The 24,622-nt window shown below is 39.7% G+C and overlaps 1 protein-coding gene across 2 annotated transcripts in view; it reads left to right on the forward strand.

Annotated features, from left to right (window-relative positions):
• The window catches only part of Pafah1b1 (platelet activating factor acetylhydrolase 1b regulatory subunit 1), an 81,478-nt gene that overhangs the window by 39,458 nt on the left and 17,398 nt on the right, over positions 1-24,622 (forward strand). For both annotated transcript variants that reach the window (XM_017797083.2, XM_008828813.2), the window contains exons 2-5: positions 8-223; positions 21,550-21,634; positions 21,898-21,972; positions 22,792-22,998. In XM_017797083.2, coding sequence (XP_017652572.1) covers positions 192-223; positions 21,550-21,634; positions 21,898-21,972; positions 22,792-22,998 — 399 coding nt within the window. In that variant the 5' untranslated portion in view covers positions 8-191. The remainder of the gene's footprint in view (positions 1-7; positions 224-21,549; positions 21,635-21,897; positions 21,973-22,791; positions 22,999-24,622) is intronic.

A 24,622-nucleotide genomic window follows, 5' to 3' on the forward strand; every position in this document is an offset into this window, starting at 1 on the left:
TCCTCAGGTGGAATGAACCTTACTTGCTGAGTATTTCCTGGTTGCTGGTTGGATTCACATTTCAAGAATTATTTTCCCCTCTGTGGAAGCCACTTAGTGGCATATTTAATTATAAATCTAGGGATCACAAAGCTTTTGATTTCCCGGAAGGACATACCACTATATCAAATAAGCTTGACATTACAGCCAAAATGGTGCTGTCCCAGAGACAACGAGATGAACTGTAAGTTTCTCTGTTTTCTGCTATTAAAATATAAAAATAGAAACCGCTTACAAAAATAAAGCAGGCATGATTATGGTGCATGGAGATAGAGGCAGAAGGATCGGAAGTTGAACGTCATCCTTGTCTACACTGGGAGTTCAAGGCCAACCTGCATCACTTGAGACCTTGTCACCAAAAGGGGGTGGGGGGTGGGGGGAGAAGTGATGTGTTTGGCAGGACACGTGTTCTTTCCTTTCCACTTTTATGTGGGTTCCAGGGATTGAACTCGGGTTGCTGGTTTGCCAGGCAAGTGTCTTCACCTACTGAGTCATTTCTCTCTCACACACTTACTCTCTCGCTCCCTTTTTTTTTGTTAAAAAAAAAATTTTTTTTTTTTGGTCTTTTTGAGACGTGGCCTTCCTACAGCCCCAGCTGGCCTGGAACTCACTATGTAAACTAAACCAGGCTGGCCTCAAACTCCTGCCTTTATCTCCTGAGTGCTGGGATTAATGTTTCCTGTTTTGGGTTTATCTGTTGTTTTTCTCGTGATAGGGTCATGATATGTATAAATGGGGAGATGTTTTAAGACCATGCATACATTTCTTCTTTCTTATCATTTGATGTCCAGTGATGATTCTTTGCTTGAACCATTCTTTATTAAAGTGGTTGCGAGAGATGTTTTTCTGACACCACTGTTATCAGTAAGCAGTTATTTCACCATGAAGCAAGAGGCTTCTCTTTCTCATTTTTATTCCCTTTTAAAATTTTTATTTATGCCGGGCGTGGTAGTGCACACCTTTAATCCCAGCACTCGGGAGGCAGATGCAGGTGGATCTCTGTGAGTTCGAGGCCAGCCTGGTCTACATAGTGAGTTCCAGGACAGCTGGGACTACAGGGAGACCCTGTCTCAAAAAGACCACAAAAACCTTTTTTTAAATTTATTATTATTACTCTGTTGGTGATAGAGACAAACACTGGGTGGATGGCAGGTGTGTGATCAGAAGACAACTTTTGGGAGCTGGTTCTCTTCAGCCTTGGTGCAGTCTATGGCTCTAACTCAGGTCCTCATGTTGACACCACAGTTGCTTCTACCTGATGAGCCATCTCACTAGTCCCTCCTTTTTGTTTGTCTTTTCCATTATTGATATGAACTCCTGAATTCTCATATTTTCAGTAGTTCATCCTTTATGCTCTTCTTACTATTTTAGTGCTTGACTTGTTCTAGATTTGGTCCACAGGAGCCCTTCAGTTGGCTTTGTGTATGCCTCTTTCATTTGGGGAAAGTACTTTCTCATTTTCTGGCCTAACCAGATGCTCTCAGGTATATTAAGTATCATTCTCTAAGAAGTTTTGGTCTTTTCTGTCGGGGAGTGTTTATATTAGACACCAGGATACTGACAATAAGGTGTATATCTTGTTCCTGGAATGTCTTTACTTCTGGGCCATGGGATAAATATAAACTAAGATTTTTTTCAATCTTGCGTCATGGACAGTTGGGGCCCAATAATTTTTTTAAAATTTATGTGTATAGATAGATGTGTGTAGGTACAGTGGTCAGAGGATAGCCGTAGGGAGTTGGTTCTCTCCTATTGTGGAATCTGGGAACCAAACTAAAGTGCTTTTACCTGTTAAGTCATCCCAGGGACCCTGGCCCAGTAATTCTTTGTGTGGGCTGTCCTATACATTTGGTTGCTTCAGTTTACTTTCTTTTGCCATGGTAAACATCATGACCAAAAGCAACTTGGGGAGGAAAGGATTTATTTCATCTTACAGGGGACAGTGCATTGTTGAGGGAAGTCAAGGCAGAGGAACCTCGGTCAGGAGCAGCAGAGTCAGGAACCATGGAGGGAATGCTGCTTACTAGCTTTTGCTTAGCTAGCTAGCTAGCTTATACAGCTCAGGAACCCTTCCTTAGGGATCATATTATCCACATTGGACTGTGCCCTCCTTCCTTAATTAACAAGAAAATGCCCCACAGACATACTCATAGGCTGGTCTGATCCAGACAATCCCACAGTTGAGACACCTTCAGATAACTCTGGACTGTATGAAGTTGACAGCTGAAGCTAACTAAGAGAATTGTATAGCAACATGTCTGTCTACTATTACCACTATGTGCCACAACAAAAAAAAAAATGTCTCTAGATATGCCTGTGACCCCAGTTGAAAACTACTAATGGGTACGTACACATTTGTTTTAGAAATCAGGCTGTAATGATTCGATTCTGCATGTTCAGATCTTTCTCACCTTCTTTCATGCCATAGTTATTTCCTTCTATAATGGTAAGCCTGATTCCCAATAGTAACATTTAACTTATTTGATCGATCAGTCCTCAAATACTTTTAGTTAGTTTTAAGATAATTTTCTTTTGCACTACTCTAAAAACTATTTTCCTGGAAAGGATTCAGATTTTATATGAATTTCTCCCTTATTCATGCTGGGCATGAACTATTCTATTCATAAGTTATTTTGATACATTTTATTACTTTCTCTATATAGATAATTGCCTTGAACCATAATTGTGTTCATATATTCTAGTTTTATGGATTTGGTATCCTGCCTCAAATCATGTTTGTTTATTTATTTATTTATTTATTTATTTATTTATTTATTTATTTATTTATTTATGTTTTTGAGACAGGGTCTCCCTGTAGACCCAGCCGGCCTGGATTCACTATGGAGACCAGGCTGGCCTCAACTCCCAGAGATCCTCCTGCTTCTGCCTCCCAAGTGCTGGAATTAAAGGCTTGTGCCACCATGCCCAGCCTTACGTTAATTTTTTTATATATGTTGAGCATTATGCAAAAGTATACACTTAAGGGGCTGAGGAGTGGTTAAGAGTGCCTGCCGGTGTTTCAGAGGACTGGAGTTGGTTCCCAGCACCCACATTGGGCAGCTTACAACCACCTAGAAGTCAGCTTCAGGGGATCCAATGCCCTCTTATGACCTATGCAGGCACCCACATACACATAACACATACAGAGATAGACATATGTACATAAATAATAAAATCTTTAAAGTTTTATACACACTTCCTTAAAATTGGTATTCTTGGGAGTTGAGAGATGACTCAGTGGTTAAGAGTACTAGTTGCTTTTGCAAGTGTATCCACGGTTTGGTTCCCAGCACACACATGGGGGCTTACAACCTTCTATAACTCCAGTTCTATGGGATTTGAAGCCCCCTTCTGGCTTCTGCTGGCATTGGTTGCATGGGTGCACTTACATACATTCAGGCAAAACATTCGTACACATAAAAGTAAATATTTCTTAAAATGTCATTTTTGTCCTGGGGATATAGCTTAGTTTGTAGAGTACTTGCCTGGAATTCACAAAGCTCTGGATTTGACCTTCAATACCATATGAAATCTGACATAGTGATAGAGGCTGAAGGATCAGAAAGTTCAAGATCATCCTAGACTAATAAACAATTCCTATTCTCCTTTTAGTCTGTTTTGCTCTGTTGTCCTTACTGCTTGTAAGAACCATTCTCATTGTTTAATAATATAAGAGACTTGGGCTAGAGAAATGGCTCAGCGGTTAAGAACACTGACCGTTCTTGCAGAAGACCCGGGTTTGAATCCCCGCACCTATCTGGCAGCTAACAACTGTAACTCCAGTTCCAGGGGATCTGATAGCCTCTTCTGTCCTCTGCGGGCATTGCATGACACAGGTGCACATACTTACATGCAGGCATAATGCTCATACACATAAAATAAAAATAATAAATAAAATATTTTTTTAAAAATATAAGAGGTTTGTATATTTTCTTATTTGTCCCTTTTTAAAATAAAAGAACATATTGTATCTGCCTTAGGGGGCCACAGAATGTTAGATATTGAACATGGGGGCTTCTAGGCAAGCACTCTACTACTAGGCTTTATCTTTTTACCTTTTTTTCTTCTTTTTTTTCAAATTTTAAGACAGTGTCTCACTAAGTTGCTCAAGCTGGCCTTGAACTCAACTCTGCATCCCAAGCAACTCTTAATTCGCAATCCTTGTGCCTTAGCCTCCAAACATAGACCTACGCCACTAAACTTGGCTTGTGTGCACTTTTGTTTTTTGTACTTTTGCACTTTTGTTTTTTCATTTAACATGTTCTAGAACTATTCCATATCAGTTCACAGAGATTGTCCTTGTTTTTCAAGAACGCCTATATACACAGCACATAGTACTTCAGTGTATACCTTAGTTTTTTTCAACTAGTTTCCCATGTTTGGGAACATTACAAATAATATAACGAATAGCCCTTGTGTATGTACTTTTGTATTCAAAGTATATCTTGAGTTTTGTTGGGTGTTTGTGCGTGTGTGTGTGTGTGTTTTGAGGCAGGGTCACAGGCTGGCTTCCAGCTAACAATCCTCCTGCCTCAAGCTCTTGAATTTTCTTGTTTTATTTGTTCTTTTGAGGGACACATTATTCTAAGCTGTTCGTTCTTAAACTCATATATGTAGCTGAGGATGACCTTGACCTTCTCATCCTCCTCTTCACATGCCAGATGCAGTGCTGGGATTACAGGCATGTGCCACTATGCCTGATTTATGCTGTGCTGGAGCTCAAACCCAAGTCTTTATGTATACTAGGAAAACAGTCTACTAACTTAACTTATCTCTAGCCCTACCAAGTGTTTTTTAATCATTCTTAATTTTGAGTCAGTTCAGACCTTTTTCTAACCCCATAATCAGGGCATTTAAACATTATAGCCACATTGCTTTGCATGCAAACCAAAAAAAAATTTAAGTTATTTGTATATATGTGTTGTCTGTATATGATTGTGTGCAGTGCCCATGGAGGCCAGAAAGGGGGAAGGGATTACATCCCTTGGAGCTGGAGTTAATAGACCAGTTGTAAGCTGCCTAACATGGGTGCTGGGAACCAAACTCAGGTCTTCTGCAAGAACAGTATGTGTTCTTAACCACTGAGCTATCTCTTCAGTTCCTAAAACTTTTAAAGAAAAGAAAAATCAATAAGTGAAAAAGAAAACCATTATGACCCAAAACAGAGTTTTTAATTTGGGCAGAAAGTAAGAGCGGGAAACGTAATTTCAGGTAACTAAATTTGTACAGAATTTTAGAATAGAACTGACTTAAAAGTGTTATTCAGGAAAGAAATGAGTGTTATAATTATATTTATTTTTAAATCTTGGAAATAGATTTTTCAGTTTTTAGTAGAGATAAATGAAAGATCTTTTTCTTCCCGTTTTTGGAAATAATAAAAATGTGTATTAACTTTGATAGGAATAAGTAAATGTTTATATATTTATTGGAGGTTAGGTAAATTTTGATATCTCAGTTGGTCTTTGTAACATTTTAATATTTGTGATAGGTTGGAGATTAATTATCCTATAAAATTCTTCGAGTTGTTTTAAGATTTTTTTTAACATACATGAAAAAGATCTTTGAACAGTGCTATTCAATATGATTGAGAGGCCGAGCATGGTAGCACACACTTATGTTTTGGGAGGTGTAGGCTAGAGGTTCAGGAGTTTATAGATAGCCATGGTTGCATAGTGAGTTTAAGGCATACAGATATGACCTATCTTTATTTTGTAGATAAATTGAAGAGAACCAAAAATGTTACTTTATGTTTAATAATGGAGGCAAAGTCAGTGTTCTAATTTTAAGTTCCCTATTTTTTAAACAAAATAATGTTATAAAAAAGTAACGTATGTTTAAATATAGATATTTCCTGTCCTTTAGCCAAACCTCCTAATCCATCTTTCCAGAAATGGACACCATCACTCCTGTATACATCTTTTCCAAGTATTTGTCACCCTTCCTCTTTTATATAATGTTATCTCTTATTGGTCCATCTAATAGTTAGCTTTAACAAAATGAACTTCTATTTCTCTATCAAATGTCTTGTTGATTTTGTTTTACGATTATTTAATTTTAATGTGTATTGAATGTCTTGCCTGCCTGCATGTAAGTGCACCCATGTCATGCAATGCCCACGGAGGTCAGAAGAGGGTGTCAGATCCCCTGGAACTGGAGTTATGGGCAGTTTTTAGTGACCATATGGGTTCTGGGACTCAAACCCCAGTCCTCTGCATGAGCAGCCAGTGCTCTTTAACTGCTGAGCCATCTGTCCAAGCCTATTGTTTTTTGTCTATCTTTGGTCTTTTTGTAACTGTTTCAATAAGTAGCCATATTGGCCTGGAACTCACTGTGTAGCCCAGGCTAGCCTCAAACACACAGTCTTCCTGCCTCTGCCTTCCAAGTGCTGGAATTACAAGCATGCATTACTACTCCTAGCTCTCTTTGCTGAGTCTTACTCATTTATTTCTCCTCTTGAAGAAATTTATAATTTTTATTGTTGTCCTGATTGTATTTGCGTTGTTTGCTCACCTGTAATTCATTCTGTTAAAATTCCTCATGCTTGTATTTTTCTTTCCATTTTTTTTCCATTTTATACCTTTTCCAAGGTAGACTTAAAAATAATCCAGTGTGAATCTTTTTATGCTAAGAAATAATTTTTTTCTTCCATAAATGAATGACAAAGAGTTGTGTAAATAGCTCAGTGTTAAGGTACTTGCTTAGCATTTGTGATACCCTGGATTCAATCACTAGCATCACAAAAATTTTTTTTTAAAAAAGGGCATAAATAAATAAATGATGGATAAAGGTAGATGAACAATTAATTCTTAGACCACACATTTTTCCCACTCAATTGTGACTATTTTATTTGCCATGTATTGGGCTACAAAAATCTCAAGTTCTATGAAGCACAAACCTCACATAGACCTCATTTGCCAATTATAGTGTAGCTAAGACTACTAGGTATGGATGAAAAAGTCAGTGATGTTAGAACTCCCTAATTATTAATGAAATTAAATATAATCCCAGTTAAGTCCAAATAGAATTTTTCACGAACTTCAATGGATTCTGAAACACATTTAAAAGAGAATAAACAGTTACAGAAATTTTTCCCCCTTTTTTTGAGACAGGTTCCAGGCTGGCCTGGAACTGAGAATCCTCTTGCCTTTGTCTCCTGAGTGCTGAGATTACAGGTGTGCATCCACTGGCATTCCTGGTTAATTATAAGAAACTTAAATTTGAAAGTTTGCCCTTCTACGGGATATGTTGGTTATGGTACATCCATCCTGTGGGAATACTGTATAGCAAATAATAGCAGTGTAGTATGTTTATATGCATAGAAAAAGATGAGATCTTTAAATTTTTTCTGTTTTTCTTTTTTCTTTTTTTTTTTTGAGACAGTCTCCCTAGAGTCCCAGCTGGCCTGGAACTTGCTATGTAGACCAGGTTGGCCTCAATCACAGAGAGATCTGCCTACCTTTGACTCCCAAGTGCTAGATTAAAGGCATGTATTGCCATGCCCAGCTGTTTTTATTTTAAGTTTTTTGTTTTGATGTCTATGAATGTGTACCTAAGTGCAGGAGCCCAGATGCCAGAACAGGGCATTAGAAAACCACTCCAAGGGCTAGGGTGATTCCTTGGTGGTAACTACAGTGCTAAGAGAGAGGGAATGCAGAGACAGATGTGATAGGTAGGAATGTTGGAGAGAGAGCGGGCGGGCGGCATGGATGGAGGAAGGCACCAAGGCACAGATGGAATTCTCAGTGGGATACAGATATATTTCGCACGGGGCACCTTTCCCTCAGGGAAGGGAAAGATGTCAGGGAAGGGAAGGGAAAGATGTCAGAGAAGGGAAGGGAAAGATGTCAGGGAAGGGAAAGATGTCAGCCCATGGGCTGTGAGCTGGGACTTTATATATGGGGGCTTTAGGGTGTAGAAGGGAGGAATGTTTGGGGGAGAAATCAGGGAGGGGGAAGCAGGAAAAGCAGGTAGGATTAGAGAGAAAAACAGCTTCTAAAATCTCTGGTTATCAGGTAGAATCTGCTTATCCTATCTTTGGAGGTCAGAGGAAAGGCAGGCTGCTTCTCAGCAGAGTTTGTTTCCCTTGACTTCAAAGGTCAAGGTGCTTATCAGCTAAGTTCCCTTTTTCGAGCTCCAAAGTCTGTAGGTCCCTCTTGCGGAGGGGGGAAGCTGCTGCTGTTTGGAACCCTAACAAGATGGATCCCTGGAACCCATTCATCAGCCAGTCTAGCTGAATGGGTCTCCAGGTTCATTGAGAAATTCTGTCTCATAAAATAAATTGGAGGAGTTGAGGGTAGTGGTGTGTGCCTTTAAAATATTCCAGCACTCAGGTGGTAGATGTATGCGTATCTTTATGAGTTCGAAGCCAAACTGTTCTACATAGTAAATTCCAGGCCAGTAATGACTATGAGTAGTGAGACTCTTGTTGCATTTAAAAAACAACAACAAAAAGGTGGAGAATGATTGAGGAAAACAACTGTCCTCTGGTCTCCACATGCATGTTCATAAACACGTATCTCACAGACACACACAGACACACACACACAGACACACACTCACACACACACACACACACACACACACACGAGCCCCACCAAGCCATGTATGGTGGCACACATTTGTAATCTCATCACTGAGGCTGGGCAGGATTGCTGCAAGTTTAAGACTACCTTGGACAGCCAGGGCCTCATACATAGTGATACCTTGTCTCAAAAAACAAACTCCGTCCCCACCCCCACCTCCACCAGTCTACACACACCCACATTTTCCTCCCCTCCCCTCCTCTGTCTCTTTCTTTCTTTTTGCAGTATTGGGAATTGAACCTAGGGCCTCATGTATGTTAGGTATACTTTCCACTAGTGACCTATATTCTCAGCATTCTTCTCCAAGTTTATTTGTATAGATGTACATAAAAAAGCCTGAAGAAAAAATGAAATTGTGTGACGATGATTTGTAAACCTGATACGGTAGTGCATACCCAAGTCCCAGCACTTGAGAGTTTTCTTATTTTATTCTTTAAATTTCATTAGATAGGTATTGTGTAACCCTGAACTTAATTTTAGCCTCTAGTGTGTTGGGATTATAGGCCTGTACCACTGTGCCATGCCAGATTGCTAGTTAATTTTATTTTTACTTTTTTTTTTTTTTTTTTTTTTTTTTTTTTTTTTTGAAATAGCCCCAGCTGTTCTGGAACTCACTATGTAGACCAGGCTGGCCTTGAACTCACAGGGGTCCACCTGCCTCTGCTTGCTAAGTGCTGGGATTAAAGGTGTGTGCCACCACGCCTGGCCTACTTTTTGTTTTGTAATTCTAATTTTTTTATTAGCATTGCTTTCTTTAAAAAACAAACAAAAAAACAGCATGATTGCATTGAAGAATTTTGTATAAGTTGGATAATTTGGAAAGGCAGTGCCAAACACACATTACAGCAACAGTGACAAATTTTACCTTACTGTTGAAACTTGGTAAAGTTAATGTGGCAGCAGTGGGATGTTGTTTTTTGAGTCTGGGTCTCATAGTATATCCCAGACTGGCCTAGAACTGTCTGTGTAGCTCAGGTAACAGTCTAGCGTTGAACTCTGAACAGTTCTCCTGCCTCAGCCTCCTTCCTGCTTGGGTTAAGGCATGAGCTACCACATCTAGCTGCAGATTGCTTCTTTAATTTTCCCCAAGCCACAGCCCAATTTTATTTGCACTCTTCTCAAAGCATATGATGTGGTACCAAACAACAATTCTCAGAGGATCAGAGGTTACAGGTCATGGAGGATGTATATATTGATGACAAGGGTGAGGGAAAAATAGGGAAGGGGCTGTCAAAATGGATAGAATCCTCTTACAGTGTACTCCATAGGCTCCCAGGTGCCCCTGGGCGGAGGCAGGTAACGCTCTCTTCAGGATTTGGACTTGGATATAGATAGTACCCCCAGGGGGGCATGCTCCCAGCAATTGACCATGTCCCTAGTCAGTTTTTCTTCGTAGCCTTGTCAGTGAGGTGTTCCAGCTCTTTCACTTGTTCTTCTAGGGCTCTATCTGTTGCAGCAGCATCTGCAGTAGAGCTTTTAATTATTCCTTGAGTCATTATTTGTCCTCCACCAGGTAGAATTCTTGATCTTGCTGTTCTCCTTTGCACCCTTTGGGCAGCAGCTCCTCCTACATCATGGTGTCTTTGTGATCATTGTATTTGCTTCATACCGGCCATACTGAAACTGCTGTTGGGCACAGAGCTCACTGAAATTTCTTTTCAAACTTTTTCAGATCCTTCACAGCACAGCCTCCATGGCCACCACTCCTGCAAACCTCACACAAGAGTTCCTACTAGGACATAGTCTCCATGGTCCAGTGTCAGGGGCAGAGTGATTGCTTTTGGAGGGGTGGGGAGAGAGAGTCTCACCATGGAGCCCCTGGCTGGCCTCTGCCTCCTGAGTGCTGGGATTAAAAGTGTGGGCCACCACACTTGGCCCCAGCTTGCTTTTATACTGGTAGCAGGAAAATTTAGTGCCAGATAGTGATATTATTAAGATGTTGACAACTACAAATTACAGCAGTTTAGAAGTTACTCTGTATCCGTCTTCTTTCTTGAGATTTATTAGTGAGATTTATTAGTGTAAGAATGAGCTTTGATAAGAAAAGTAAATCATAATAAATTGGATAAAGAAAATTTAGAGCCTATGTATTGACCTTCAATGAGTTCAGGTCTCTTGTGCCTGATGAGTTTTATCTGATTATTGAAAGATTGAGTTTTAAGGGACTGGAGAGATGGCTTAGCAGTTAAGAGCACTTGCTGCTCTTGCAGAGGATCTGGGTTTGATTCCCAGCACTCACATCGTGGCTAATAACCAGCTATAACTCCAGTTCCAGGGGAGCAAACACCTTCTGGCCTCAGCAGGTATTGCACACCAGGTGCATTTATATACTGACAGGCAAAACACTCACATAAAATAAAAGTAAATTAATTTTTTTTTAAGTATGAGTTTTAAAAAAGGAAGAAAAGATACATGCCAGTCAGCTATAATTAGTTCATTCTGAATTTGCAAAGAACGAAGTAGATTAAGTTCTACTTTAAATTTGTAAATTTCTCTTACATGTAGCTATTACAGGTTATATTTAACAGGAAGAACTTAATGAATAAAAGTATTAATGTTTAGGCTGGAGAGATGGCTCAGCAGTTAAGAGCACTGACTGCTCTTGCAGAGGGTCCGAGTTCGATTCCCAGAACCCACATGGCGGCTATGAACCATCCTTAACTCCAGTTCCAGGGGAATCCGAAGCCCTGTTCTGACCTCCGAGGCATTGCACGACACAGGTGCACTCACGTACATGCAGGCAATACACTCACACACATTTTTGAAAAAAAGTATTAATGTTTTTAAAAATCTTCTGACTTTAGTGGGCATTGCATGACACAGGTGCACTTACATGCCAGCAGGCAATACATTCATACACATAAAATAAAAATACTTTAAAAACAAAAAAGCTTTAATTTTTGGATGGAATTTAGATAAGTACTGTAACCAGTATGCCTGGCTTTAAATAAAGTGTTTAAGGACAAGGTAGATAAATGTGTACCAATTGTATTGTTTAAGCTTTAAAAATACACAGGGTACAGTTTAGATAATAGAAAGCTATAAAATATGTGTAACAACAGGGTGCAGTGGCACACACTGTTAATCCCAGCACTCAGGATGTAGAAGCAGGCAGATCTCTGATCTGAGTTCAAGGCCAGTCTGGTCTATATAGCAAGTTCCACCTGGTCTCAAAAAAAAATAAATGTTAAACAAAATCATAATCTGATTTACCCAGAAAGATGATTTAATATAAACAGATATAATTAAAAATCAACATTAAGATCTAGTGAACAAGTCATGACGGAACACTTAATGATTTTAGATTTTGATAAATCCATTACTTTTTTTTCTGGTCTTTTTGAGACAGGGTCTCCCTGTGGCCCCAGATGGCCTGGAACTCACTGTGTAGACCAGGGTGGCCTTGAGCTCACAGAGGTCTGCCTGCTTCTGTTTCCCAAGTGCTGGGACTAAAGGTATTCACCACCACGCCTGGCTTTAAATCCATTACTTTGAGATGTTACTGTAAAAGCACATTTTATTTTTGTGTGTGAGTGTATATGTGTGTGTGTGGATATGCTGTGTGCATGCCTGTGTGCTCGGAAGCTAGCGGACAATGTTGGGTGACCTCCTCTATCACTCTGAGCCTTGTTTCTTTCAGACAAGGTCTCTCACTGAACCTGGAGTTAGGCTAGTAGTGAGCAAGCCCCAGTGATCCTCATGTCTCTACCCTCCTCAGCATTGGGGTTACAGGTGTACACAACCACACCCATCTTTTAAGTTTTAGGGTGCTGAGATTAGATTTGAATTCAGGTCTTCATGCCCACATAGCAAGAACTCTTACCCATTGAGCCATCTCTCCAGCCCCCAAATTTGATCTTAGATTTATTTACATTACTATATGATTCTAGTAGAGGTACTCTAGGAAAGAGTATAAAAGTCTCTACTTAAATAGAAAGTAAAATTGTAATGATTTTAGAGGATATTTATAGATCATTATTGCAACATTTGTTAAAATTTGTAGTAATAATAATTCTTGGGATATCTTTTTTTGTAAGTTTTTAAAGAACTCTGTGTGTGTGTGTGTGTGTGTGTGTGTGTGTGTGTGTGTGTGTGTGTGTGTGTGGTGTAAGAGTATGCCACGTGTACTCAAGGATGTGTGGGCGCTCAAGGAAGCCAGAAAGAGTGTAAGATCTCTTGGAACTGGAGTTACAAGCAGTTGTGAGCCACCCCATGTGAGTGCTGGGCACTGAACTTGGGTCCTCTGGAAAAAATAGCAAGTACACTTTGTCACCAAGCAATTATTCCAGCCTTCTTGCAATATAATTTATGGAAACAAAACTTTTTTCATAAAAACAATTACAAAATTCACCTTTTATGTGCTTATAAAAGTAATTTTACAGTTCATAAAATTATTTTGAATCAAAAATTTTGTATATGTATTACCATTTTTCCCCCTTTCTTCACAATTTACCACTAAACAGTGTTATAATATTTGCATAAATGTAAACCTATAGATTAATGAAATAGAATTCAGAATTTAGAAATAAACCTTGTACATAAATGATCAGATGATTTTTTTTTTTTTTAATTTTATTTTTGCCTTTTGGAAACAGGGTCTCACTATGTAGCCCTGGCTGGCCTGGAACTCACTATGTAGACCAGGCTGGCCTCTGCCTCCCTAGTGCTCGTATCAACAATGTGCCCCACCATGGCCATGCCTAGCATACCTTTTTCCTTTTTGATTTTTTGCTCCTGGTATACATTTTTTTCTTACTTCTAAAAGGACTTTAGTAAGAATTGCCATTCTTTATCAAATGTTGCAAATAGTTGTCATACAGTGAAAGCTATGGTTTGTTCATATTTCCCTGAGAAGGGAATTCTGTGGGAGTCTCTTACTATCATAAATATTTTTAGCTTTTTAAAGCATTATTGTGCTATCCCTTGTTTTTATAATGTTTAAGCTGTCTGGAGTACATCTTTGTGGATTCTGTGAGGATCCAGACCTTTTTCCCTGTGTTACTAACCACATGTCCAAACCTTTTATCAAATGGTCCTTTTCATTATTGATCTGAAAGCACCTTATGTTGGCATTTGGATTTGTGCTTTCAAGAGGCATAGCAATACTTTTTTTTTTTTTTTTTTTGGTCTTTTTGAGACAGGGTCTCCCTGTAGCCCCAGCTGTCCTGGAACTCATTATGTAGACCAGTCTGGCCTTGAACTCACAGAGATACGCCTGCCTCTGCCTCCCAAGTGCTGGGATTAAAGGCATGTGCCACCATGCCCAGCTCTATTTTTTTGGTCATTTGAGACTAAAGGTATGCACCACCACGCCCAGCAAGCCAGAGCAATACTTTTAAAAATTATAGGGTGCCAGGCGTGGTGGCGTGCATGTATGTATACCATGTTCTTGCCTGGTGCTCTTGGAGGCCAGAAGAAGGTATCAGATCCTTTGAAAATAGAGTTACAGGTGGTTGGGTTCTGGGAGCTGAACTCTTGTCTTCTGCAAGAGGAGTGCCTTTAACCACCTCTTTAGCACTACCTCATTAAAAAAAAAAAAATTGGGGGGCTGGGCGTGGTGCCACACGCCTTTAATCCCAGCACTCAGGAGGCAGAGGCAGGCAGATCTCTGTGACTTCAAGGCCAGGTCTACATAGTGCGTTCTGGGACAGCTGGGGCTATAGGGAGACCCTGTCTCCAAAAGACACCCCCCCCAAATGTTTTTGTTGTTGTTTTTTGTTTTACTTTTACTTTTACTGTTTTTGAGACATGGTCTCTCTCTTCCTCTAGCTGGCATGGAACTTACTATGTAGCCCCAACTGGCATGGAACTTACAGATTCACCTGCCTCTGCCTCCTGAGTTTTGGTATTAAAGGCAAGTAGGTGCCTTCATGCCCTGCGTATTTTTAATTTTTTAAAAAATGTGTATGTATGTTTTGCTTGCATGTGTGTAAATGTGCTATATGTGTGCAGTGCCTGCAAAAGCAAGAAGAAGGTGTCAGATCCTCCTGGGACTGGAGTTATAGATGGTTGTTAGCCACCATGTGGGTGCGGGGAACTGAATCCATGTCCTCTGCAAGAGCAGCCAGTGCTCTTAACCCTGAGCCATCTCTTCAACCCCCCACCTTATTTTTTGAGACAGGGTCTTTCTGAACTTTGAGTTTGCTGATTCAGCCTGCTTGGTAGACTAGCCAGTAACCTTCCTGTCTTTTCCACCACCCATTGCTAGGGTTATAGGTACACACTTCTATGGTGCTGCCTTTCGACTGTCTGCCTGTAGACTAGCCTGGTCCCAAACTCACAGAAATCCACCTGCCTCTACCTCCTGAATACTGGGATTAAAGTTGTGCATCACTATGCATGGCTTTTTACATGGGTGGTGGGAATCTGAACTCCAGTCCTATGCTTGAATGACAAACACTTTACCATCTGAACCTTCTCCTTAGCCCCTTTATTTTTCTTTTTGCTTGAGGCAGACTTTCAATGAATAACCTAGGAATATTCTTACAGCCCAGGCTGGCCTGGAACTTGAGTCTCCTACCTCCAACTTCTGAGTACTGAGGATACAGGCATGTGCCTCCAGACTTTGTTGTTGTTGTTTATCTTTTTGAGACAGGGTTTCCCTGTAGCCCTCTAGCTGGCCTGTAGACCAGGCTGGCTTCAAACTCACAAAGATCCACCTGTCTCTGCCTCCCAAGTGCTGTGATTAAAGGCGTGTGCCATCATGCCCAACTTTATTGTTTTTAAGGTGATAGGGATTGAGCCCAGAATCTTGTGCATGCTAAGCAGTCTCTATCATTGAGCAATATGCCCATCTCCAATGTTGTTTCATTCAAATTAGTTTTGGAACAGTTTCAAATACTAGTAGTGATTTCAGGCATCCCTGCCTTTTTCTTTAATTGAAATGTTTTTAGTGCTAGATGCATTTAAGGAGTATACTAGTAAACAAAAAACACTTGAATTTGAAACAAAATTAAGAAATTTCTTGGGGCTACAGGGAGACCCTGTCTCAAAGACCTCCCCTCCCCCCAAAAAAGCCAGGCATGGTGGTGCATGCCTTTAATCCCAGCAATCAGGAGGCAGAGGCTTTGTGAGTTCAAGGCCAGCCTGGTCTACATAGTGAGTTCAGGTCAGCTGGGACTACAGGGAGACCCTGTCTCAAAACTCATCAAATCTCTACTGCCCTTTCCCTAAGACCCAAAAGAAAAAAAGAAATTTCTGATTGTTTTGATAATACAAGCTTTAAAAATACATTTTTTTCTATTGCGAGTGGGTCTCATGGAGGCCAGGCTGTCCTGGAACTTACTGTGTATCCAAGGATAATCTTGAGCTGGTATCCTTTTGCATCCACCTCCTGATTGCTGGGATTACAGACATACACTGCCATGCCAGGTTTTAGCATTTGTTGATGGAAGAATCAAATAAGGATATTAGTTGCCTTTCTCATTGTTGTGACAAAATACTTAACAAAAGCAATTTAAGGAAGGTTTACTTTGGCACATAGTTTGAGGGCATGGCCATCATGATCTGGGAGGCATGATAGCAGGAACCTGAGGCTGCTGACCACATCGTGTTGGCAGTCAGGAAGTAGAGAGAGATGAATGAATGCTGGTGCTCAGCTTTTTCTTTTTTATGCATCTGCCACCTACATTTAGAGTGAGTCCTCCCTGCTCAGTTAAACCTTTAACATGTAACATAGCCAAAAGATGTGTTTCCATGGTGATTTTAAATCCTGTCAGGTTGACAGTGGAAACTGATCATCACACTAAGCATCTGTAAAGATGATCAGTAATACAGAATGAATAAAAACATGGTTTTCCATTTGTTGGACCATTTAAAAGAATTTGAAGATGGCATACATATTTGTTAGTTTTTATTGCCATTGTCAGGTAGAGGAGTGGAAGCTGAGTTCAGTGTCAGAATCTTACTTCAGACCCAGGTCTCTGCTAGCTGTAACTGATAGGTTTGGTATACCAGTTACATGTTCTTTGGTTTAATGGTGAGGCTGAATGTCCAGTTGTCATGACCTGACTCAGTTTCGTTCTCTTTCCCTTTCTCATTACCATGAGTAAGATCTCATTGTAACTTGTTGCAGGACTTATATTCATCCTTAGACTGATGATAGTTGAATTCGGAACTATCTTCTTTTTGTTCTGAGACAGGGTCTAACTATGTAGCATGGACTGGCCTGGATCTCACTTGATGTAGACCAGGCTAGCCTCAAACTCACAGAGATCTGCCTGCCTCTGTCTCCCAAATGCTAGGATTAAAGGCATGAGCCTCTATACCCAACTGAACTCCTTTTTGAACGAAGTATTATATCTCAAAGTGTGAGTGAAGAGTGATCATTATAACCCTTTATCAAATTTAGGGCATATGATGTTGGATTGGTATATAATATGTATGGCCGAGAACTCATCATATCTCTACTGCCCTTTCCCTAAGACTCAGTGGGATGTTAAAATATATTTAAGAAATCTTATTTCAAGGCTGAACAAATGACTGATTTCACCTGCTGTCACAAGACAGTAAGAGTTCGGGAACCTTGAACTCAAGGTGGAAACAGAGAGCCAACTCTCAGAAGTTGTCTTCTGACCTCCAGATACGTGCATGTGCCCCACCCCCCATAATAATAAATAAAATGAAGTAAAATAAAAAGAATCATGGTAGAGCCAGGAAAGGTGGTATATTCTTGTTACCCAGCACATAGAATACTGAAGCACAGGAGTATTGTCAGTTTGAGGCCAAACCGAGGCTACAAGGTGAGACACATACTACCTATTAAATTAACTTTAGTGTTAGAAGCTGTGTGCTGTGTTCTAGCAAAAATGCTTGTGTTAGAGTTTGTCTCTAAGAGTGGAACAAGGTAGGAACATTAAATATGTAATGTATTGTAAATACGTTACAAGTAATGTATTTTATTTATTTGCCCTTGGTATTTCCCTTTTATTTTCTTGGTGAATGTGTCTAAGAGTGACAGAAGAAAATAAAACCAAGAAGTAATTGATTTTTAGATTCTTCCTTACTGTTTTTGGACTATTCTAACCACAAGGAAAATTACTTATTCATTCTATGTGTTGTGCTGCTTTTGTTTGTTGTTTTAAAATGGGCTGTCAGGCCAGGCTTGGTGGTGGTACATGCCTTTAATCCCAGGGAGGCAGAGGCAGAGGCAGGCAGATTCTGTGAGTTCAAGGCCAGCCTGGTCTACATAGTGAGTTCCAGGCCAACTGGGGCTGGAGGAAAACGCTGTTTCAAAAAACAAACAAGAAAAACAACATGAGATGTCATGATAGCCCATGTTGACCTAGAAGTCACTGTGTAGCCCCAGGGTATCCTCAAAGTTGTGACAGTCCTCCTTCCTTAGTCTTCCAAGTATTAAGATATGAGGAACCACCATTGCCTTGTTTTATATTGACTTGGAAGGTCCAAGTAGAACTATTAACTTGGAGAAAGTTAAAAACTGGATTTGGGGGTCCTGGAGAGATGGCTCAGCAGTTAAGAGCACTGACTGCTCTTGCAGAGGACCCAGGTTCAGTTCCCAGCACCCACATGGTGGCTACAAACCATCCTTAACTCGAGTTCCAAAGCCCTCTTCTGACCTCCATGGCATCACACGACATGGGTGCACTCACATACACGCAGGCAGTACACTCATACACATAAAATAAAAATAATAAAATATTTTTTTAAAAAAACTGGGTTTGGGTCTGTTTAAAGAAATTTCTTAAGGAGTTGAGTTATCCATTAATAGAATAGGCCAAAAGATATAGGATATGGTATAAGTAGCACATAGACACAGACTCACAACATGAAAAAAAATCCTTCTTCAACCCCTGTGTCTATAAATGTGATGTGCCAGTCCCGTAATTATACTTTGATCTTTGACATGCTAATAGTCACTGGAGCATAAAGTGCTTGATGTAATTCCCTAATACCTTTTTCTATTTTCTATTTTTATTTTATGTGTATGACTATATTGCCTACATGTATGTGAGTACACCCGTGTCGTGCAATGCCTCGGAAGTCAGAAGAAGGCTTCGTATTCCCCTGGAACTGGAGTTAAGGATGGTTCATAGCCGTCCATTGGGTGCTGGGAATAGAACCCGGGTCCTCTGGAGTTACTACACTTACTTATTTGTGTATAAGAACATGCCCACATGCATGAGTGTATAGAGTTTAGAGGACAACTTGGTGGAGTTGGTTTTTCTCCTTTCACCACTGGGTTCTGGGGATTAAGCTCAGGTTATCAAGCTTGGCAGCAAGTGCCTTTACCTATTAAGCCATCTTGCTGGCTCTCTTGTTTTTTGTTGTTTAATTTGTTTCATTTTTGACAGATATTTGAGTTACAAATCCCATCAATTCTGTCTTAATGTTGGAGAGAAGTTTTTTGTTTGTTTTTGGTCTTTTTGAGACAGGGTCTCCCTGTAGCCCCAGCTGACCTGGAACTCACTATGTAGACCAGGCTGGCCTTGAACTCACAGAGGATCTGCCTGCCTCTGCCTCCCAAGTGCTGGGATTAAAGGCGTGTGCCACCACACCCAGCTTGGAGAGAGTTTTTATTTCCCAAAATGTTAAGTGGGCTGTGACATTAACATTTGTACAGGGGTATTCATAGCACTGCTTGTGAATGCATCTGTATAATGGAACATATTATTTCATTAAAAATGGCAGGGCTGACCTGTTTCATCTCTAGATCCTGCAGTGGAAGAAGAGAATCACTCTCAAAAGTTGTCCTCTAACCTCCACATATGTACTGTAGCATGCACATGGCTACACTCACACAATAATAAAATTAAATTTAGAGTGATGGATGGCCCAGCATGGTGGTGCATACCTTTATTCCTAGCACACTGGAGGCAGAGACAAGTGGATCTCTGTGAGTTAGAGACCAGCTAAGGCTATATAGTGAGACCCTATCTCAAACAAAAAAATAGTAGATAAGTAAGTGGGTTTGTGTGTCAGTAATGAAGCTGGATATGGTGGCACATGCCTATAATCCCATTACTGGGAGGGTCATTTAGAGGCCACTTTGTCTGCAGTTCTAGACCAACCAGGATCACAAAGCAAAACTCAGTCTCCAATAAAAAGGTAATTATCTCAGGGCTGGAGAGATGGCTCAGTGGTTAAGAACACTGGTTGTATTCAAATCCCAGCACCCACATGGCAGCTAACAGCTGTCCGTAACTCCAGTCCCAGGGGATCCAACAGCCTCTTCTGTCCTCTGTGGGCATTGAACGGCATGGGTGCACTTACCTGCATGCAGGCAATACACACATACACATAAAATAAATATAAATTTTAAAAAGGTGATTATCTCTAGATACTCTATATTTTGGGCAAATTATCTCTGTGAGAACACATAAAACTTCAACAAAGTGGTTGCTTCAGGGATGAAATATTGCGGGTCAGTGGTAGAAACAACCCCATTATAATATAGCATGCACAAAGCCTTGGATTTGATCTCCAGTGTACCAAATAAACTAGGTGTGGTGACTTGGGCCTTTAGAATCAGAAGTTCCAGGCCATCCTCCATAGCAAGTTACTGGCCAGCCTGGGCTAAATAAAATTTTGTCTGGAAATCATACTGTTATATATATTTGCTACATAAGATTTGTTTAACCTGTGCAGAATTAACTTTTCATTATTTAAGTTTAAAGTCTTTATTCATTTATTTTTATTTTATGTATATAAGTGTATTGTCTGCATGTGTGTAAATGTACCAGTAGTGTCCTGCAATGCCTAAGGATGTCAGAAGAGGGCATCAGATTCCCTGGAACTGGAGTGTTGACAGTTGTTAGCTGCCATGTGGGTGCTGGGATTCAAACCCATGTCTTCTGCAAGAGTAATCAATGCTCTTAACTGCAGAGCCATCTCTCCTTCCCCTAGTTTAAAGTCTTATAAAGGAAATCCTAAATGGGCCTTTTCTATCATTTTGTGACTAAAGGCTCAAAATAATTGAGACACATTGAAATAGGAAAGCAGGGATGCTTGCCCTTTTTCTGTTTGGAAAGAAGGGAAGAAAAGCTGAAGTACCTACCATGTTAACTTCTCTGCTTTAAATTCTTATTTTAAATGAATGCCTCATTAAACAACAGTATGCTAGTATATCGTATACCAAGTTTCCAGTTTTTGCATTTTTTTTAGCCCGTTCTAATGGTTTAAAATTATTTCTAATATAAAACTGTTGTGGTGTGTGTGTGTGGTATATGCTCTCACTTTCTGCCTGTTTTTTTGAGGCAGGATCTTTCTCTGAACTTGGAGTTCACATAATTTGGTTCAGCAGGAAGCCAGCAAGCCCCAGCAATCCCCCTGTCTCCACTACAAGGATTACAGGCGTGTATAGGATGCCCAGATTGTTGCAGGGGTGCTGGGATATGCACTCCAGTGTTCATGCTTGCACAGCAAAACACTGAGCCAACCTTCCATCCCCTTACTATAGTTTATCAAAACAGTTCTGTGCAGAACTGAGTTCTAATCTCCAGTGCTTAAGCATGAATAGTAAGAGGAGGGTAAATGTAAATGCTAGCAAATTGATGGTTACTGTCACAAATCAATATCTAGCTATATAAAATACAGCTTGAGGGGCTGGAGAGATGGCTCAGTGGTTAAGAGCACTGGCTGCTTTGCAGAGGACCTGGATTCGATTCCTAGCACCCACATGGATGCACTTAAACACATGCAGGCAATACACATAAAATCAAAATAATATTTTCTTTAAAAGATGTATCTTGCTGGGCGCGGTGGCGCACGCCTTTAATCCCAGCACTTGGGTGGCAGAGGCAGGCAGATTTCAGTGAGTTCAAGGCCAGCCTGGCCTACATAGTTTCAGGCTGGGGTTGCAGGGAGACCTGTCTCAAAAAAGACACCCCCCCCCCAAAAAAAAAAAAAAGGTATTTTTAGTACTCATTTGAATGTGTTGGGTTGTGTTTTTTTTTTTTTTTTTTTCCAGAAATCGGGCTATAGCAGATTATCTTCGTTCAAATGGCTATGAAGAGGCATATTCTGTTTTTAAGAAGGAAGCTGAATTAGATATGGTATGCTTTGCTTTATTATTCAGTCTCCTAATTATTCATAGTATAGTTAATGAATGAGTTTCACTTAAATTCAATAGCTACATCATTAACTCAGCTATTCACTAATCTTGTCATTTGTTACTAAGGTTTGCTTGGCTTTGAACTTGGTTTTAGCACTTTTTGTATAGTCAGATATTTAATGATATTTAGACTTAAGATGGTTTCTATGACTTCAGCTGTCATAGGTAAGCCATTTTTTCAAAGATATTTCTTTCCTCCTCTAGAATGAAGAATTAGATAAAAAATATGCTGGTCTTTTGGAAAAAAAATGGACATCTGTTATCAGATTACAAAAGAAGGTAACTAAGTCTTTTTTCTTTAAAATCAGTTGTATTTATTGTGCTCTTAGACACTTTCTATATATATTAACATAAATTAATAGGCTGCTAATATATCAGATCTTGAAAACACAAAAATATATTTCTTCTGCTTTATGAAAATTTTTACTTAAGCCATTGCCAGTGCATACATACTGACACAGCCTAGAGGACTGACTTGGTTGAAAATGCATAGTCCTGACTTTGAGAAGTTGATGCTTAAGGAATTAATTTTTGCCCTTGAAAGACACAACTAGTTGGTATTGGGGAAAAGAGCATTAAAATGTGTTATTACACAAGACATTTTTATCTCTCAGCTTTTATTTCTACCGATAAGATGAAAGCAACAAAAAATACTCCATTTCTAAAATATTTATTCTTCATAAGCAAAGGTAAATAAACAGCAGAGTTCTTATGTGAGCCTAGATAAGTACCTAGCTCCTAGTACATGTTCAGTAAACATTAGTTTCTGTTTTGAATATCACTGTCATTAACATAGAAGATAAGCAGTGGTTTAGAAAAAATTTACTAAATAGCAGATGCAAAGGAAGAAGGTACATTTATTGCTCTTCCTCTCTATTGTGAAATATAAATTGATGTTTTTCTTGGAGTTGAAGAGTTTAGACTAGGCATTGTGGCACACTTGTAGGTGCCACTTGGGAGGCTGAGCCAGAGAGTCATGAGTAATAGACCATGCTGAGCTTCATTGTGAGACTTTGCCCCAAAGAAATCAAAGGAAAAAAGTGACCAAATATGTTACAGGAATCTTAATCTATATTTAATTTCATGTTCCCCCTTAAGGTTATGGAATTAGAATCAAAGCTAAATGAAGCAAAAGAAGAATTTACGTCGGGTGGTCCTCTTGGTCAGAAACGAGACCCAAAAGAATGGATTCCCCGTCCACCAGAAAAATATGCATTGAGTGGTCATAGGAGTCCAGTCACACGAGTCATTTTTCATCCTGTGTTCAGTGTTATGGTCTCTGCTTCAGAAGATGCTACAATTAAGGCAAGTTTTTGTTAAAACTAGGCTTGCTGTTAATTAGATGAAATAAAACATTCTGAAAATAAAGAACTAAGCAAAGGGACACAGAGGGCCTCTTAGTGGGGGGCCTCTTAGGGCCTCTTACTATTTATTTGCTTGCTTGCTTGCTTGCGTGCATGCGTGCGTGCGTGTGTGTATACACACACATGAGCTTATTCATACATGTGTTCCCATGAGCCCATGACATACCTGTGGAGGTCAGAAGATAACTTCGAGGAGTTGGTTCTCTCCTTCTATCATGTGGGTTCTGGGGATCAAATGGGTTGTCAAGCTTGGTAGAAAGTACATTTACTCTCTGAGCCATCTTGCCAGCCCCAGGGGGTCTATCTGAAACTGTATGTGATGTGGTTCTGAATCTTAAAGACAGATGAAAACTTCATTATAGCTCCTGAGAAGCACACTGCCAATAAGCTTAATTGATGTATTTGAGAAGATTGAGGGTGTTTAGTGTTGGGCAGTAGGTCACTTTGTCCTCGAATTTTTCTTCTTGGAGAATGAGATACGTGTTCCCTATTTTTAAGCAGCAGTAAGAAAATACTGGTTTACAAAGCCATTCTGCTAAAGAACAAAAGTAGCTCATACAGTTTTTAAAATCTAAGCATAATAAGATTGTAAAAACAACATAAAAAAGATAAAATAGAGGGCTGAAGAGATGACTTATCCATTAAGAACACTGACTGCTCTTATAAAACACTTAGGTTAGATTCCTAGCACCCACATGGTGGCTAACAACCATCTGTAACTCCAATTCCAGGGCATCTGGCACCCTTTTCTGGCCCCCGTGGGTACTGCATGACACAGGGTGCACTTACATAAATGTAGGCATAGCTCTCATACACATAAGATTAAAATAAATCCAAAAAAAATTTTAACGATATAATATAGATTTCTGTTTTAAGGCTTATTTCATAGAAAATTACTGATTGGGGCTAGAGAGTTGGCTCTGTGTTTAAGAACACTTGATGCTCTTCAAGTTTGGTTCCTGGCACCCATATGGGGTGGCTCACAACCTCTTAGAACTCCAATTCCAGGGTTTCCAATGCCCTCTTAGGCCTTTAGGAGTACCTACATACACACATAACTTTTTTTTTTACTGTTTTTAAAAAATTACTGATTTGAAGTTTTACTTGTAAAAGTTTAAGAAAATGTCAGTTGCTTATATCACATAGCAGCAGTCCTGTCTAAAATGCAAGCATAACTTAACGTTTGGCTATATTTAACCAGTTCTTCCAACTTTAATACTCTTACATTTTCTTTATATGATTTTTTAAAAATTATTTATTTAATGCCAGGCATGGTGGTACATGCCTTTAATCCCAGCACTCGGGAGGCAGAGGCAGGCAGATCTCTGTGAGTTCAAGGACAGCCTGGTCTACCTAGCGAGTTCTAGGACAGCTGGGGCTACAGGGAGACCCTGTCTCAAAAAGACCAAAAATAAATAAAAATAAAAATGGTGCTATTTTCAAAATGACATACACTTGTTAATCATGAACACTTGATTCAGGAGTAGTTTACATCATATAAGATCTTTCCTTATTTAATCCCTTAAGGATCTGAGTTCTATTTCCTTAGAACTGAGGACATTAAT

This window comes from Nannospalax galili, unplaced genomic scaffold (genome assembly GCF_000622305.1).
Source record: "Nannospalax galili isolate Female #2095 unplaced genomic scaffold, S.galili_v1.0 scaffold212, whole genome shotgun sequence".
Classification (NCBI taxonomy): domain Eukaryota; kingdom Metazoa; phylum Chordata; class Mammalia; order Rodentia; family Spalacidae; genus Nannospalax; species Nannospalax galili.